The sequence below is a fragment of the Microtus pennsylvanicus genome, chromosome 4 (genome assembly GCF_037038515.1).
Source record: "Microtus pennsylvanicus isolate mMicPen1 chromosome 4, mMicPen1.hap1, whole genome shotgun sequence".
Lineage (NCBI taxonomy): Eukaryota > Metazoa > Chordata > Mammalia > Rodentia > Cricetidae > Microtus > Microtus pennsylvanicus.
Genome location: NC_134582.1, coordinates 142,763,723 through 142,783,167, shown reverse-complemented (window position 1 = coordinate 142,783,167; position 19,445 = coordinate 142,763,723). Strand labels below are relative to the sequence as shown.

Genomic DNA, 19,445 nt, shown 5'->3' with positions numbered 1-19,445 from the left:
ACGGCGCTGCAGACTCTAGGAGTTTGTTTTCATAGTTTTGCTTCAGCTTTGCTGTCTACCTGTTCTTTGGCCAGGGCCCTCACCACTGAGCCAATATGGTCCCAGCTGCAGCAGAGTGGGTCTACTTTCAAAAGTCACACGGACAGCTTTTTGCTAAGCCTCGTCTATGCTAGAGCTGCACCAGTCTCTACCACAGAAAGCACTGTATGGTGCTATCGGTGCTCTCCCTGGGAAGCCTCCTCAGCAAGGTCCAGGAGCAGGTGGTCATTTCCCCAGGAACTCCTTCCTTTTCTTCTGCTGCCTCCCACGTTCAGTGGTTCCTCCCAGCCTTTTCTGTTAGGTGACTGCTGCAGACTCTGGTCCTCTCCTGCCTCACTACCACTCTCCTCTTAGTATCAGATTTTGTGAGTGATGCCAAGGTCCTGAGCAAACAGGTTGACTGTTTCTTCTTTTCCTGTTGACTTTTTTTTTTTTTACAGAGCTTATCCATTAGGTTAGCAAAGGCACAAAGACTGTGGGACAATGACTTCTATAAGGCCCCTATACAGAGTTCTCCAAAATGCAGCAGGTCTGTGTTCACAATCCTATGATGTAAGGAGCTGGACATGTGCTGAAACTCAGATCTGTGCCCCAGCATCCTGCTACACTGTTACTTGGCTTGTGAAGTTAATGTCAAATGGGTAGTAGCTTGCTTGCTGGTAGCTGACAGTTCCCAACCAGGACATTGTAAAAAAACAACAATTACTAAAGATCCTTTGATTTTAATCTTGAATATAAAGCCTACACTTTTAAGTGTAATTTATAGTTAAAACACTCAGTTTATAATTCTAGAAAACATACATGGTGATAGAATTAGACTAAGCCATCAAAGTTGAGTATTCAGGCTAAAAGTTCTCAAACTGTATGGAGGAGGCAGCTTCCCTGACTATTGCAGACAAACTGTAGTATTTTATACTTAGTATAGTCACTACCTCCAGGAAAAATCAAAAAATTGCAGCCTCCCCTTGATTTGGTCAGTGCTGAAGTCATGTGGTTTAAAGACCAATACTTATTTTCCTACACAAAACATGTTGATAGAACACAGCCTGGAGTTTCTCAGACTCGGAGGGATACTTGTTATGGTTTACACAAAACAAGTTAGGATGGCAAGGCCCTTCCCTGAGAAGAACACTCACTAACCACCCTCTCTTCTCTGTAAGACTGCGCACAGGCAGCCTCCGCATACCCACAGGCCTCCTTTCCCAAAGCTCCCTGAGTGTGGGAGGTGGCTGCCCTGCTCCTTTCACTTACTTGCTCTCTTCCTGACTTATGTGACGTCATGTGGCGTTCCAGCTGGGTCCTGTATGCAAAGGTGTAACTGCACAGGGAGCAGCTGAAGTTGTCTTCATTCTTCTCATGGCGATACTTAATGTGTTCTTTCAAAGAGGTAAAGCGCTTGTAGCCTCTATCACAATATGGGCAGGTGAGCAACTGGGAAAATGCGTCTGGTGTTCCTGTGATGGGAAGAGATACTGTAACTTAAAGTATCCAAGGAATATTGTCAGCTACCACCAACCCGGGCCACACAGCGGCAGTGCTGCTCCCCCTGCATCTGCCCTCAAACAATGCATAGTCATTGCCATTTATGAGAGAGAAAGCATGACAATAAATACAGGTTAAGTTGCTTAAAAGTTACACAGCAAGCAAATAATTAACTTAGCATTCAACCACAGCTTTCAAATCCCCTGTCTCAGAACCCTAATTCTTTCCCTTTTTTGTGTTTGATTAACTGAAGAAATAACAAGTAAAATTAGGATTGAGTTACACTGGTAAGCACACACACACATACATACACACACACTGTATGGGAGCTGTTGTGAAGAGTCTGCCCATGACAATTCCATTGTTTACTTAGCACTAACTGTTTTTCATTTGAAAATGACACCTAAGTTACTGCCTCAAGTAAGTAGCGCAGTTTCTAAGGTGCCTGGTAGTCAGGTGTGGTAACATGACTAAGTTCAGACCATAAAAGGTATGCAGACTCAGGGAAGTAGTCAGAGCACTTCAATGGAGAATCCTAAATTGGAATACATTACCAGTTTATTACTACTCTCAGCAGTTTCCTATTTTATTTTTTTAAGAAATTAGTTCATAAGTGACACCTTACTGTAAATATACTCTCTATTTTCTTCAATTTTAAATTCTTCATAGAAAATATACAACTTAAGGTAGTTTGTAATCTTCAGATGCTTCATTATACACACATACTGCTTTACTGGAGTTCGAGTCCATAAACTAAATGTCTTACTTAAAGACAACTCTATATATGAGAGATTGAAACCTGAACTCTAAATGACTAGACAAGTATGTTGAAATATCTATAAATATATGAATAAAAATCAAATAACCAGAGCCCCTAATTTCACTATGGCATCTTTAGCTGCTAGCTAATAAGGCCACTTCATCCAGAGAGTTTAGTTAGGTACCATTCTAATGCAGACTCTTCTTTTGAACAAAGCCATATTTTATTTTGCATCAGACAATGGGAAACCAGCACTTTGGGACTTCTCCCGTGCCAGGATGCCCAGTGAATCCGACTGGTTCTAGGAGTGGTAACACCAAAGGTGAGATCTGCTGCACTTGGTGTTTGCTGACATGGCACTGTCCCATGGTTCCATTAACCAAACTGCTCTTCCCCCAGTGCCAGGGAGCTATGCACACTCATTATGTGCTACAGTTTGTCTTCATGATTTGTACAATTAGTAAGCAAACTGTTCATGGGCTACTCATGCTATTTGGATAGCAAGTTACTTTGTTAAACCAGTGTACTGGATTCTCTTAAACATGAGGTATGGATTTATTCTTTTTGGTCACTAGCAAAACCAATAAAAAGCAAATGTGAATGTGTTTTAAGAATCATAGAATGAAGGAACAAGGGTGGGTTAATCAAAACTATGAATATATGAAAAAGTCTTGTGGAAAATATAATTTATAAAAGGAGTCTGGATGGGGGTAGTCTGCACAGGTGGACAATGATCCCTCAGAAAACATGGACATTAAATGAACCATAGCGCTAGGTGTTGATGCATTATTGGTCTGGGAGACCTCAGGAGCCCCAAATACAGGTTATTGCCATTATTTTTGTTTGCCCAATAGAACTAGATGGTAAAACCCTAATCCTGAAGACATCACACACCTTGGTTTCAGGACATACAGAAAAATCTCAAACTTCCTGCGAAACTTCCTGCAGCTAGCTAGCTATTATAGTTCTGGAAGGTGCTACTATGGAGGGGTCACAGAGAGGGAAAGCTGTCGTCAATTAACTCACCCCCTAGGAGAACCTAAATATTATAATACTGAATGGCCTGAAACAATGTGCCCACTGGAGAAATAGTGGCATGGCTGCTTTGGGGATAACCAAAGGGGGGCCTTATCCACAGGAGGGAAGTCATGTCTAATACTGATAATCTGGTCAAAGCCTGTGGTTGGGGAGGTCATGGTTATCAGGTGGGAACCTACCATCACTACTTTGCTAAATGGGCATGCTGTCAAGCAGCCTTCTGAGTATTTCGGCCTATACCACCAATTAGTGCTGTTTCAACCTTTGCTGGAAAAGCTGCTTTTTGTGGAAGGCAGCAGTAAATGTGGAGACTCACAACCAGTCAAAGTGCTGAGAATAAGTGGCTGTTACATGCTCAACCCAAAACAGTACATTAATATCAATCCTCCTGAAGTGCATGGAACAGTGTGGAGAGGAAGACTGAGGAATGTACGCAGTGCAGACAAGAAGGCATGCTGTCAAATGCTGTCTTCTGGTATGACATGGTCACTGCTCTCATTAAATCACAGTGGTTTATATACATACTTGGTGTGGGAATCCCCTCTGTGTGATGCTTGTATTGGTTAACGAATAAAAAGACTGCTTTGGCCTGATAGGGCAGAACTTAGGTAGGCGGAGAAGACAGAACTGAATTCTGGGAGGAAGAAAGCAGAGTCAGAGAGACGCCATGAATCTGCAGCCAGAGTTAAGACATGCTGCCAAAACTTAGTGGGTAAGCCACTGCCATATGGTGATACACAGATTAATACAAATGGGTTAAACTAAGATGTAAGAGTTAGCCGATAAGAAGTTAGAGCTAATGGGCCAAGCAGTGATTTAATTATACGGTTTCTGTGTGGTTATTTTGGGACTAAGTTAGCCAGGTGACTGGGATGAACAAGTGGCCTGTTTCCCTGGCAGCAATTGGCTACACATACTCTATAGTTCATATATATATATATATATATATATATATATATATATATATATATATGGCTGTTTATATACATACTCTATAATTCAAATACTTTACTAATTCAGAGTAGTTAGGCCCCCACCTGTGACCTTTTACCCAGTTTACTAGCAACAACAAGGCTCATAAGGATGAACATACTAGGCTGATTTATTATTTATGGAACGAATCTGTATATTTGTGTTTTTCTTTCACTGAGGCTTTTTTTCAAATTATTTGTTATATAAAAGTTTTACATATATTGAAATAGGTTTAACTTTTTTTATGTTTCTCTTTCATTTCTATTATAACCTCCTGCATCTTGGAGTGAAATGCAAACATATTAGAAACAAACAGTCAGGAATTGAAAGCAGAGGGACCATGGGTTCTCTGAGTGCCCTAACAGAGCACAGAGCACTAGTTATTCAAATGAATCCCAGAGACCCTTGAGCTGGCATTTACCTTCTTCAAATATACCTGTTTAGCAAGGTCGAGGAGCAGTCTCTGAATACCCTACGTTTACCTCCTTTATCACAGATTTCATTACAGGAAATCCTGTCCATTGTAGACTGAAGCATACATTTCTTCTCATCACACCCTCCCCCGACAGGATCTTACACAGTCTGGCTCTGAGCTCATGACACCCTTAGCTCAGCTGCCCTTGTGCTGGGGTTCCATGTGTACACTACCACACTTGCTTCTTGCTCTGCTCTTTTCTTAGAGTTGATTGTGATTTAACAGAGATACAGCTGACTCTTGTTTCAACAAAAGAAACACGTTTTTACACTTGACTATAGCATCTATTTTTTTCTTTCTTCATTGTTTTTAGATAAGCTCTCATGTAGCTCAGATTGGCTCATGTAGCTTAGGTTGGCCTCCAGCTTACTATGCAATTAAGGATGGCCCTGAATTTCTGATCTCCCTGCCTCTATCTCCTAAGTGTGGCATTACAGGCGTGTGCCACTACACTTGGTTTATTTCATGCTAAGGACTGAACTCAAGGCTTGGTGCATGCTAGGCAAGTGATCTACCAACTGAGCTATGTCTCGGCTCCCTGTTTTCTTTTTTCATGACATCTTTTCTCAATTTCCTCAAAAAAGTTCAGAGTTGATTGCTTGAATATTAAGCTAAATCTATCCACTCAATGGAGAACTCCAGAAAACTGAAGAAGAATTTAAGAAATTAACACTTGATGAATCCTGGAAAATTGCAAGACCCTTCCTATTCTTGGTACAAATATGACTTCACATCACTTATAGGAACACTTACATGTGATTTGCATTTGGTTATTACTCTCGGAAGGGCAGATTGGTAGCCTGTCTCTGACTAGGAGTTCTGAACATATTGTGAATTGTCCTTTCACCCCCCTTTACTCCCTAGGAACCCATACTGATGTGGACTAAAGCACACCCCGAGAACTACTGCTCCAGTTTGGGTGCTCTCAGCTGGACCACCCTATTTCACTTGCTAAAAGAATATTAACAAACAAAAAAAATCAAAGGACAGAACAGGTCAAATTCCTTCTCACTTCTGCCAGCAGCTTCTATTTCAATGGGAGGTGATACAGGCACTGAAGAAGTGCCTGATAGCGTGTCAGCGCCTGGTGTGCATTCAAGAGCAGCCAACAACTCAACGCTGTACTGATTCTCTTGAGTACTCATGACTTTTTGGTTCTCATAGTGTTCCCTTCAGTAGAAATATGTGCCTGCAATAGAGTAACAGAAATAACAACCCTTTAACTTGAGAAAGAAAACAGCGCGCTAAGCTGTCCTCACCATTTTCGTCTTGACCACTGGCTTCTGGTGTGCCCTGCCGCTGGTCCTCATCGGGCGCCTCAGGGTAAATGATGGCCGTGTCTTGTTGGTGCAGGAACTCTTCCACATTAGGGTCATGGTTTTGTTCATTTTCTGCATCTGAGTCACACTCATCATCTTTTACTGAAAGAAACATACTCTCTATAAAAATCTATTCTACCACAAAATTATTTTAAGGTTTTTCTAAGAATTTACTTATCTTGATAGAACATACCTGAAAGCTAAAAATGTATTCTACTTATTCTTGCAATCTATTCAGTATTTGCTTTATAGGTCTCAAGTGCCATAAATATATGAAATTCTCAAAGTCCCTTTTGAGTTCCAGAGCCTAACGTCATTCTACCCACTAATAGCACAACTCAGAGAAAGTAATGTGGGGTGTGAGATAACTATTTCTCACTTAATGATAAACCAGGCAAAAATATATCTTATTGTCTAAGTTCACTCCTTGGTTACCTACCATGAAAGTTACTTTGACTCTGACTCATTCCCACATACCCCAGCCTTTCAATTTAGTTGTGTGATTACCTAGAAAGTCAACTAAGTAATCATCTGTAGCTAGACATCTAATAGGAGCCAAAGGTATCAAATCAGTAAAAGTTCTTTTCTAAACAAGGCTTTCCTTCTTGGCTTCTGCTCCAAAAGTGTTTAGTTTAATCATGGTATTATGGCGGGGACCTTCTTCTTGAGTTCAAAAGTTTTAAGAGAACCCGAATGTGTTCCCTTTGGAATGGTGACCAGGATGCCCTGATACCCCTAAAACAGCTCTGCTGTTCCATCGTCCCTGTTTCCTCCATGGCTCCAGAGGGCATCATCTACTCCATGGCGTGACTAACGAGTCCACAAGAGTCAAGGCTCTTAAGCTAGACCTCATATAGACTTCAGGTTAGTTCTGTAAAGTGCCCCTTCCTAGTAGACCAAGACTGACCCTGCAAGACTGGATCTTCTTAGGATGGATCCTGTCTAGGACTTGAGAAGCAATGATACAATTACAGTTGTCACTAACACCAAACTTAGCTTCTCCTGTATTGTATGATTTCACTCATGTCGGTCACCATCAGACAGTCAGTCATCCTGCAGGAGGATGCTTTGCAGAGGTAAGCCAGAAACTTCTGGTTACAGTTCCTCAATGTCATCTCTGCTTTCTGGTTCTTTTCATGCTTAACTTTTCATAGGATCCTTTGGTCTCACTTAATAGGAAGGGGGGGAAGGGCGTGTTCCTTCTCATCCATTGCTTTAACAAGGCGCCCTCCAAGCACAAAGTTACCAAAGTGACACATAAGCAAAGCAGGTCTCCCTGGTTACATGGGTTCTGTGAGGAGTGACGCATGTGACATCAAGTGTGGGAAGCTGAGAGCTGAAGCCAACTATGTAAAACTACAGATAGAGGAAGGGGGTGACATTTTCTTGTGATGTCTTCATGAATTGCATCCCTAATTGCTAGCCAGGAGGCGACTAGAGGGGACAAAGACCATTCTCAAACATGATGTTGGTTGTCAAGGTCAGAATTATGGAACTATCAATACAGATTAAAGGGAGCAAATATTTAACACAAAAGCTCAGTATGAAGTTTTCTCCTATGCTGACATCTTCACTTTAAATTTGTGAAGCTTTGTGATGGGATGCTTAGAGCAATGAAGGGTGTTTGGGGTAGAGGGTCCCACTGTCTGAAGACGAGGCTTGGCCAATACTTCTCTTAATGCATGAGCAGCAAAAGGAAGTCAGCTGTAGAAAGAGCAAACAGTGTACTTTGCACAGTGCTTCTGTCTGCAGCTATTCCCTAATCAAGGGTGTAGCAAAATGGAAGGCAATCTCTAAGTTTCTTTTGGTTTGCTATGTAGCCCTGGCTGGCCCTGAACCATGAATGTAGACCTAATGTTGGTATCAAAGAGTCATGTCTCCAGAGCTCCACTGCCATCCTTCCCCTTCCCTAAGAGCCACATTCACTAGGATCTACTGTAGGTTTACTGGCTCCTGACTCCACCTCCTGTTCCTGAGAGACCCTGTAGACTAAAAGGAAGGAACAGCAAAGTCCATTTAGGAGCCTCAAGGGCAGTGGTTCTCAACTTGTGGGTCACAACCCGTTTGGGGTAGGGGCAGAGAAATGACCCTATCCCAGGGGTGGCCTAAGACCACTGGAAAACAGAATATTTAAATTACAATGAATAACAATAGCAAAATTACAGTTGTGAAGTAGCAATGCAATGATTTTAAGGTTGGGGGTCACAACGGTGTTAAAGGCTGAGAACAGCTTCTGTAGAGGAACCTTCATAGAGGGGGGCCTGGCATTCTGCAGCTGCTGTGGCTAATACTCTGCTTTCTACACATGGTTTTTTGAAGGGAGAAAATCTATGTGTTAGGACTTTAAACTGAAAGAATGACTTTCACAGTAAAGAACAGAGATAAAACATTTTGAACCTGGAGCTATGGGTGGACTGCTGTATTTTGTATGGATGAGGGAATGGTCCTCTAACTCTGGTGATACAAGATTTATAAATCATCAAAGTTATCATTAAAGGCAACAAACAGCCCTATTTTGTGTTCAACAGCATTATTTTTTCACTCAAAACTAAGACTTTAAATATTTCATATAACATTTTTATTTTTCAAATACTATATGTCAAGTTTAAATACCTTATATAATTTGTAAGGTAGCATGACAAATATTTGATAACAAGCAGATCTGAATACACTATTCATGCAAGTTACACATGGCCAAGATAAGGGACAAAACATAGGCAGTAGGCACAATTCACCATATGCTTCATTATGAATTAATTCTTTGGAATTCAAAGTTTCCTTTCATTTGAAGGAAACAGCAACTATAAGTGATAATGCTTACAGGTGAACAATATCTGTTTTGGTCACTTGCAAGCCACAGATCATTTATAAGATGCCGTGGATTGCCCTGAGGTGCATTTTAAAGTTAACAAACATAAAAAAATGAAATAACATGTTAGGAATACCTAACCCAAGGCTGAGTTTGTACACACACACACACACACACACACACACATTTTGTGGGAAGTACATCTTTATGGAGTTCGCTGGTTTGGTTTACATCCTAGTGGTCTGCCTGGCTCATGGGCCGTGGAAGAATGTTTGATGCCAATTATAAGTGAGAGATGATAGCAGGTTGGTCTGAATCCACTACAGTGGGACAGCCTTGAGTCTCGGCAATGTGTACTTTTAGCTGCCTAGGAGCAAATTTCCTTGTTTACTGTAACTGAATTTCATTTTGGTCACTGCAATCACAGTTCTTGTTTGTTGTTCTATGTTCACTCAACTCATCAACACTCATGATTACCATGTAGTTTACAGAGAACCCAGGACACTGCTTACTTTCTGTCCCCTGCTTTCCATCCTGCGGATAACTCAAAGCACGTTGGCAACTAACAACTCGGTTTAAGGTAGTAAAGTTCTGCACTTTTCTAACTTTGGTAAAAACATCATATATGTTCAAAGAATCATTTGAACACTTGATTTTATTATCTGTAGATTATATTCATATGTATAGAATGGAAAATCTGTATTATATAAGCCTGAAATTTTATATTTAAATAACTTTTAACATCTAGGTTTTTCTATAGTACCCCATATACTAAAGTTCTTTACCAGTTAAGGAGGGCAAAATAATGGATAAGGAAACAGATTAAGCCCAGGATTCACAAGCATAAAAGCCAGTGTCACAAAAGCCCTCTTCAAGGCAAGCAATGACCTATGCACCTTCTGCACCACCTGCCTGAGCTGCTGGCCCCAGGATTCTTTCATTTCCTGACCGAAGCCAAGAACAAGGGGTTAAGACAGATCCACACTTTTAGCTTCTGAAATATGAAAAGAAAACTGAGTTCAGATAATATTTTATTTTGAATTTTCCTTTTTAAAAATACGTAGTGTGATTTTGAAAATACAGCTTTATAAAGAAATCAGGTAACAAAGCTGCAGAGAAACCCTGCCTCAAAAAACCAAAAAAAAAAAAAAAAAGAAAGAAAGAAAAAGAAAAACCAAAACAAAACTGTTTTGGTGATACTAACAACATGCCAGACACACAGCCACTTGGGGGAAGAGGCTGAAAGCAGGCTGACCTGACTGTCACACCCCGCCCTTCAAACTGGAGGTAACCTGGAGCAGAACTGAACCAAACCTTGTGGTGCCCAAACACACATACAAAGTACTACAGGATTCCGTCCCCTCTGTTCCTTACCATACTATAACAAACAGAAATGGAGGCTTGTGATACTCACAGGCCACCTCTGTACTCACAGTGGGCTAATTATAAAATCTGCTACAGAATAGATGCAGAATAAAGATATTATAAATAAATGTCTACATTGGAGCAGGAAGAATTTCTGTTTTCTATATTCAGGTACATTTTAATTATAATTTGGAATGTGCATTTACAAAAGATACAGGGTTAAAAAATGAAATGGATTTTAGTTGGAGCAGAGTACATGTCCCAGTTATAATCAGAATATTCACAAAATTATATTAAATAGCACAGTTACTTAAGCCCTAATTAAATTCTACTGAAGATGCCAGTCAGAAATCCTTATTTTGATTTCTCTTAGGTTTGCCTGTTGAGAAAAAGAGCACTAACCACACATCTGATCCTCTAAGCCCGTGCGATACACAGTGGGCCAAGACCTCCTTCTCCAAGTTTGGCCTCTCCTTCACATTTCTTTTGCATTTTGAGGAAAAGGTTTTATACCTAGGTTGGCCTTGAACCCCTAGCAATCTTTCCGCTTCAGTCTTGTGAGTGTTGGGACTGCATTCTAGGCATGGCCCACCATGCAGAGCCAGCAGATTTCTATTTATTAACCTTATTTCTTATACTTAAGGATAACCATTATATGAAAAGCAGTTAAAATATACATACTTTTCAAACAAACATGGAAATTATGTCAAAAGTTATAAAGTTTTGAGATAGTTATGAAAAAGAATTCTCGGTTCGTACTTCCCAATGGCAAAATGACATGACTTACAGAATTATAGGACAGGCACCAAATCTGCTGTGTATTTGTAAACCTCCTTCTTCTTATTGTCTTTATTTCATTATTTCTTTTTAATGTATCTACTTAAAACATCATGGTAATTGAAAAATGGTTATAGTTACTTCTTATGCCTATCTTTTTTCAATTGAAAAACAAAACAGTGACTATGTACTAACATAACATGAACACTGATATTAATAGTATAGTTAACTTTTGAATATTACTGGGTTTCTATGTATAGTTCTTATATCTAATTAAAAATCTATCTCTGATTAAATTACGTATTTTCTTCATTTATTCTCCTTCATTGCCTCTTGGTATAAGAACCTATGCTCATTAGATGATACTTCAGGATCTCTTCTCAGAGTTTTATTTATTACTCGTGATTTTATTCTTGGCACTTTATTTTTTCAATTTTATGTTTAATAGACATGTATGGGCAGAGGCCAGAGGTTTGTGTTGACTGTCTTCCTCAGTTCCCTCATTTTTCCCTCCCTTTCTCCTTCCTTCCTTTTTTTGTTGTTTTTAGACAAAGCCGTATTTTTTGAGCCAGGGTGTTTCACAGAACCTGAGCTCCTCATTGAGCTGCAGGGATGTTCTCTCTGCCTGCCCAGTGGTGGATTACTAGTGCACACTGCCACACCTAGTCTTTGTTTTTGCAACATGGGTTCTGGGCATCTGAACTTAGGACAAGCACTTTCCTAACTAGGCTGTCTCCCCAAGCCAGTAACAGGTGTCCTTAGGGCACTTCATACCTGCTCAGTCTGGTTGTCTTCCCCCAACTCTCTTTCCTCCCTACGCTTTCCTTTCTCCCGTCTCCCTTCCCACCCCATGTACTTCCCTTCCCGTCATCTCACATGTGTTCCATTGTCTCCCCATACCCCTTCCTTACAGCTTTCCCCCCCAATCAGCCTCTTCCTAATTTTCTACCTCTATCCATGCTCACTCCCACACACATAAGCACATACAGAGCTTAGGAGCTGCATATGAGTGAGAACAGGTGGACGCTGTCATCCTGAATAGGGCTTATCTGTTCTAATATAGTGTTTTCTACCCATTTTCCTACACACCCAATTTTCTTTATGGATGATGTACACACATACCATATTTTCATTTTGCATTTAATTTGCTGATAGACATCTAGGCTGATTCCATCTCTTTGCTATTGCGAATAGGGAAGCAATGAAGATGGAAGTGAAGGTATGTCTGTAGTCACATCGGGAAGAGTCCTTTGGCCATATGTCCAGGACTGGCATAGCTGAATCATATGTAAGTTCTACTTTTGGTTTCTTAGAAGCCTTCACAGTGATTTCTATAGTGGTTGCAGCAATTTACCCTCCCCCCACAGTGTATGAGGCCTTCCTCTTTACCCATATCGTTGCCAGCACTTGTTATCATTTGTTCTCGTAATGATACCTACTCTGACTGCAGTGAGTTGGAGTCCCAACATAGTTTGCATTTTCCTGATGACTAAGGACAGCAAACACTTTTACAAGTATGTACTGGCCATTTGTTTGTAGTTCTTCTTCTGAGAACTATGTTCAATTCATCAGCACTATATGTTTATACCCGTGTTTAATTTCTGTAGTTCTTTATAATTTTAGATATTAATCCCTTCTCACAGTTATATCTGACAAATATTTTTCCTGCTGACAGTTTCCTTTGCTTTAAAATCAGAAGTCTCTCCTCTTTCCCGCACTGGGGTGGAACCTGAAGCGCTGAAGACAGCTGACATAGTGCACAAAGAGACTGTGTGAGGCTGGTGTAAAGCGTGAGCTCACCCTTCGCTGCACAACAGACCCCAGCAATCTTCTCCTTCCTGCTTTTCACAGGCCCAGCATGAGGGTGGACGCACAGAGACAGCACTGCAAAGTGTGTGTGTACCAGAATTCCTCTGGGTCTCACTTCTAGTTCTTGGAATGCAAGGGGAATAAAGCAACAAAATCTATTTGTATACAGAATTTTTTCTTAGAAGACACTGAAGTCCATTCCTTATGATGGTTACTTATATACAAGTTTATAAAGTAATGATGGGCAGGGGATGTGGCTCAAAGGTGGAACACTTTCCTGGAAAATGTAAGGAAAAAGGGGAGGAGGAGAAACGGGGAACTAAAAGAGTGTCCTGAGGGTTGTCTGCCCAAAGTGAATATATAAACAAGAAAAATGTCTTAGATTAAGACTTTTCAAATAATGGAAAAATATAGCCCGGTAAGTAAGTTTTATGTTACTCATGACCAATGAAAAGGAACAGCATACAATACACACAGTAATCAGATGAATCACCAAGAAATTATGGAAAGTGAAAACAAGCTGATTCAAAAGTTTATACTGCATGCGTGACGGCAAGAATAAACCAGTTAGTGAGGGGATGGAAAGGAGTGAGGAGGAGGTGAGCAGAGAGTCTTGGGGGCCGGAGAGTGCTGCCTTGATTGTGAGTGTTAAATATTAGTATTTTGGTTGTAACTTCAATCACAACTTTGAAGAATTGGGGGAAATCATATAAAAAACACACAGAGTCTCTTTGAATTTTTATGAATCTATAACTTTGTGAAATTTCTACAAACATGTAATTGCATAAAATTAAAGTTCAATTAAAATAGGTCAAGCAAAAATATCAGAAACTTACACACACAGCCAAAGAAGTAACAAGTGTTATTTTAGCCATGAAATAATTCCTGGTAAGGAAAACAAAGGTGGCAAACACAATTCATTTTAATTAAAAATCCAGAGGTTTGCTTGCAATTGGAGGGCAGAGCCTGTCAGAGTCAGGACTTATTATTTAGCACATGTGCTGACCTCTCCAACCTGCATCTGAAATTCATGCTCATCCATCCATCTGTAATCACTGCAGATTGTCATGGGAATGTTTACAGCCATCTCTAAAGGGCAGTGAAGGGGCTGCATCAGCTTTTATATACCTGGCCAACAATACTGACCCACTGAGGGGAACCTATGGAGAAAGCAAATGTCAGTAAATTCCTGAATTCAAACTCAAAGTATTGAAACTTTGATTGGTACTAACATATTTCACCATAGTTTTCCAGGCTATTTCTTTTTTTTGGGGGGGCACTTTGTATCCTTTAGATCCTAACTCTATACCAATATCTATGGTACAGGCTGAGCATGACCAGTCTGAAAATCCAAACCAAGGGAACCCTTCCACCACCCTCACCAAGCAGTTGTGGTACCCTTTGACCTGGTTGGCCACTCCACTTTAATCTTATGGACAAGAAAAGGCTCAAAGAAGAGAAAACTAACAGTTTCTCTTCCAGGGTCTTTGGCTTCAGCCCTGAAGTACAGACAAAGAAGAAGGTGACCAAGGAACCGGGAAACTGTGAGTAAGGGGAAAGCTGCCTACTGAATGGCATAAGTCCTCCTCCTTGTCTTCCTATGAGTGCAGCTGCAAGAACAGAGCCAAGCAGAGAAAAGTCCCAGATCTCTGACTGGATGATCGACAAGGGAGTTTCCAGGGAAGCATAGTTCTGGGGATTGAGCTCATTAGATTGTAGTCAGCTGCTGGATTAATACCCCAACTGTTCATGTTATGACACTGCCCACAGACTTGACACACAAATACAGGCTAGCTCACGACCCACATTCCAGACTGACCACTGGGTAGTATGCACAGGACAGACCCAAACAGCACTGTGACCAATGAGAAAACCAGAGCCTACAGAAACAGTTTGCTACTTACAGCCTATGTAACAACTGGGTATTTTGCCAGTGAAACCTCATGTCTCAAAATAAATAAATAAAAAGACCAAGAATCTCATACTACTCAAAAAGCTTGGGATTCAACCAAGAATAATCTGGCATGTGACAAACCAACAAAGTGTCAACCAGCAAGAGAAAAAAAATAACAAAATCCACAATGCAGAAAACAGAGGCCATGACTTTCATTTAAACATTTTAAGGCACTGAGTATAAAAGTGCTTTAAGAAATAAGAACAAGCAATCTTGTCTACTTCCAATATCCAGGAGGATGACTATATGTTTTTCTTTGGGTTCACCTTTTTATTTAGCTTCTCTAAGGTCACGAATTATAGGCTCAATGTCCTTTATTTATGGCTAGAATCCATTTGTGAGTGAGTACATACCATATTCCTCTTTTTGGGTCTGAGTTACCTCACTCAGGATAGTGTTTTCTATTTCCATCCATTTGCATGCAAAATTCAAGATGTCATTGCTTTTTACCGCTGAGTAGTACTCTAATGCGTATATATTCCACACTTTCTTTATCCAGTTTTCCATTGAAGGGCATCTAGGTTGTTTCCAGGTTCTGGCTATTACAAATAATGCTGCTATGAACATAGTTGAACAAATGCTTTTGTAGTATAATAGAGCATCTTTTGGGTATATTTCCAAGAGTGGTATAATTCGTGATCCTAGAGAAGCTAAATAAAAAGGTGAACCCAAAGAAAAACATATAGTTATCCTTCTGGATATTGGAAGTAGACAAGATTGCCAAGCAAAAATTGGGAGCTTGGGGGTGGGGGTAAGATGGGGGTAAGGAAAGATGGGGAGAGAGAAGGGAGAAGGGAGGATGGGGAGAGCTTGGGGGAATGGGACAGTTGGGATGGAGGAAGGGTGGATATGGGAGCAGGGAAGTATATATCTTAATTAAGGGAGCCATTTTAGGGTTGGAAAGAGACTTGACTCTAGAGGGGTTCCCATGTGTCCAAGGAGAAGTCCCCAGCTTGTTCCTTGGGCAGCTGAGGAGAGGGCACCCGAACTGGCCCTATCCTATAGCCACACTGATGAATATCTTGCATATCACCATAGAACCTTCATCTGGCGATGGATGGAGATAGGGAGAGACCCACACTGGAGCACCGGAGTGAGCTCCCAAGGTCCAAATGAGGAGCAGAAGGAGGGAGAACATGAGCAAGGAAGTCAGGACTGCAAGGGGTGCACCCACCCACTGAGACGGTGGGGCTGATCTAATGGGAGTTCACCAAGGCCAACTGGACTGGGACTGATGGAGCATGTGATCAAACTGGACTCTCTAAATGTGGCTGACAATGAGGGCTGACTGAGAAGCCAAGGACAATGACACTGGGTTTTGATTCTACTGCATGTACTGGCTTTGTGGGAGCCTAGTATGTTTGGATGCTCACCTTCCTAGACCTGAATGGAGGGGGAAGGACCTTGGATTTCCCACAGGGCAGGAAACCCTGACTGCTCTTTGGACTGGAGAGGAAGGGGGAGAGGGAGTGGGGAGAAGGAGGGAAATGGGAGGAGGTGGAAATTTTTAATAAAAATTAAAAAAAAATAAAAAAGAAGATAATGATTTAAAAAAAAGAAACAAGGACAAATGCCTTTGTAGGAAATGCACAAAGCTCAGTGCACAGAAGAGAAGAACTATGGTTGGAAAGGCTAGATGGAAGCCTTAGGTCTGTGTGGGGCCTGGAGCAGCAGAAGGCTCTTTACCAGGTCCAGGCTGCTGTGCAGGCTGCTCTACCACTTGGACCGTATGATTCAGTAGACCCAATGGTACTCGAGGTATCAGTGGAAGTTGGGGATGCTGTTTGGAGCCTTTGGTAGGCCTTTATGAGTGAATCACAGAAGAGACTTTTGGAATTTTGGAGCAAGGCTCTACCATCATCCATATTTAACTATTCTTTGAAAAGACAGTTCTTCGCCTCCTATTGGACCTTAGTGGAAGCTAAATGTTTGACAATGGGCCACCAAGCTACCATGCAACCTGAACATCACAGATTGTGTATTATCTGATCCACCAAGTCATGAAGTAGGACATACACAGTAGCTATCTATTATCAAATGGAAGTGGTATACATGCAATTGGGCTCAAATAGGTCTTGAAGACACAAACAAATTACATGAAGAAGTTGCTCAAATGTCCATGCTTTCTAGTCCTGTTACAATGGCATCTGCTGTCAACCTCATTGACTGAGGAAGAGAGGAGCAGGTCTGGTTTATTGATGGCTAGTATGCAGGTACCACCCAGAAGTGGACACCTGTAGCATTTCAATCCCTTTCTGGACAACCCTGAAAGACACCAGAGAAAGGAAATCTTCAGTGGACCGAACTTCAGGCAGCACCCAAGATCAGACATTTTGTTTGGAAGGAGAAATGGCCAGATGTATGATTGTTTACTGATTCGTGGGCTACAGCCAAATTATTGGCTTGAATATCAGGGACTTGAAAAGAGAATAATTGGAAAGCTGGTGAGAAAGACATCTGGGGAAAAAATACATTGATAGGCCCCTCTAAATGGGCAAAGAATGTGAAGATACTTGTGTCCCAAGGAAATGCTCATCAAACAGTGACTTCAGTTGAGGAGAAGTTCAATAACCAAGTAGATAGGATGACCTGTTCTTCAGACAGTCAGTCTCTCTCCCCAGCCATTCCTGTCATTGTCCAATGGGTCCAAAGATAGGGGTTATGCATGGGCTCAACAACATGGACCTCCACTCACCAAGGATGACCTGACTACAGCTGCTACTGAGTGCTAAATCTACCAACAACAGAGACCAACACTGAGCTCCAGATATGGCACCATTCTCTGGGTGACCAGACAGTGACTTGATTGCAGGTTGACTATGTTGAACCATGTACTCCATGGACAGGACAACATTTTGTCCTTACTTGAGTAGATCGTTATTCTGGTTGTGGATTTGCCTTTCCTATACCTAACACTTCTGCCCAAACCACCTTCCATGGACTTACACAATGCCTGATTTACTGATGCAATGTGTGGTATTCCACACATTATTGTTTCTAACCAAGGAACTCACTTAATAGCCAGAGATGTGTGACAATGGACCCCAAATCATGGAATCCACAGGCCTTACCATGTTCCCCACCATCCTGAAGCAACTGGCCTGATAGATGGAAAGGTCTATTTCCATCTTTAAAAGACAGTTACAGTCCAAGTAGGTGGCAGCAGGGTTCTCCAGAAGGCAGTATATGCTTTGACTCAGTGATCAATACATGTATGCTTTTTCCCATAGCCAGGATCCACAGATCAGGAACCAAAGGGTGGAAAGGTGAATAGTTCCACTTATTATCAATTGTAGTGACCTACCAGGGGAATTCTTGTTTCCTATTCCTGTAACCATAAGTTCTGCTGGCATAGAAGTTTTGGTCCCAGAACAGGGAGTGTTTCTACTAGGAGCCACAACAAACTGTGGATCAGGGTCAAGTGGATTGACAGTTACAGGAATGATTTAATTAAGTCATCCGTTCACTGCTCATTATTTGAGAGCTGACCATGAACTAACTAGAAATTGTGCTAGGTGCTAAAATATGACATTGCAAAGGTTTTATCATCAATCTCAAAGAACAACTTAAGGGAGAGTAAGTTTCTGTCCTGCTTGATCCCACAGCTGTTCAGTCCCAAAGAAACACACAAAGGCTTATATTAATTATAAACTGGTTGGCCTATTAGTTCAGGCTTATTACTAACTACATCTTATACTTAAATTAACCCATAATTCTTGTCTCTGTTTAACCACATGACTTTTCTCATGTGAGGCATTCTCATCTTGCTTCCTCTGCATCTGGCTGGTGACTACAAACTGAGCCTTTCAACTTACCAGAATTCTCTTAGTCTGGTTGCCCCACCTATACTTCCTGTCTGGCTACTGGCCAATCAATGTTTTATTAAACCAATACGAGTGACAAATCTATACAGGGTATAAATGCATCTTCCCATAGCATTCTCCCTTTGTTTTCAAAACAAGATCTTGAATCTAATCTCCTTTGTTAAGCTTTTTATTTCCTGACCGTTATCCATAATAACTTATAGACAACACTCTAAACAAAGACAAACATCCATAATCTATTTTTGGGGAATGTGGGTATAGTATTCTAGGCTACTTATTGTTGATTGGGGCACTGGTAATCATATGGGAACCCAAGGAAAATTTAGGATTATGGTCAAGTCCTGACTGAAGTATTCTATGAGGCAAGAACATCTCAGCCAGCAGTCTTGAGGCTGTTCTGGATGTAGAACTCAGAGGAAACTGAAACAGAGGTGCTCTAAAATGTTGGATCATCTGGGCCATCCATTCCCATTGGAGATTTTTCAGGGAGTCTTCCTCAATCAATCCTTATTTTTCTTAACCCAGAATGAATCTACAGCTTCCCATTTCCTGTGGAAACAAAAGCAAAATCCTTTCCAATGTGACACATGTCCTGGTTTCCATTTTGAGGTCAGTGCATCTTTAAAGGATATAAGCTGATTTAATTCTGTAGTTTTTTCTTCTATTCAGTATCTTTCTTGTTCCTTTCTCATTAGCATTTTGAAAATTCAGAGTTAATAAAGCATTATGCAATCTGCTTATGGGTATATTTTTCATCCCTTTCTGTTTATTTAACATATCCTTTAGAGTTAGATTTGATCTTTCTTTAACTGTCCTGTAGGA

At 40.9% G+C, this 19,445-nt stretch overlaps 1 protein-coding gene across 10 annotated transcripts in view; it reads right to left on the bottom strand.

The window, feature by feature from the left end:
* Zeb1 (zinc finger E-box binding homeobox 1) overlaps positions 1–19,445 on the bottom strand; it is a 168,460-nt gene that overhangs the window by 14,105 nt on the left and 134,910 nt on the right. For 8 of the 10 annotated variants that reach the window (XM_075970745.1, XM_075970739.1, XM_075970738.1 and 5 more), the window contains 2 exons: positions 6,026–6,187; positions 1,291–1,493 (listed from right to left, as the gene is read on the bottom strand). In XM_075970745.1, the coding sequence (XP_075826860.1) occupies positions 1,291–1,493; positions 6,026–6,187 (365 nt within the window). The remainder of the gene's footprint in view (positions 1–1,290; positions 1,494–6,025; positions 6,188–19,445) is intronic. The other 2 variants (XM_075970742.1, XM_075970740.1) reach the window with 1 other exon arrangement.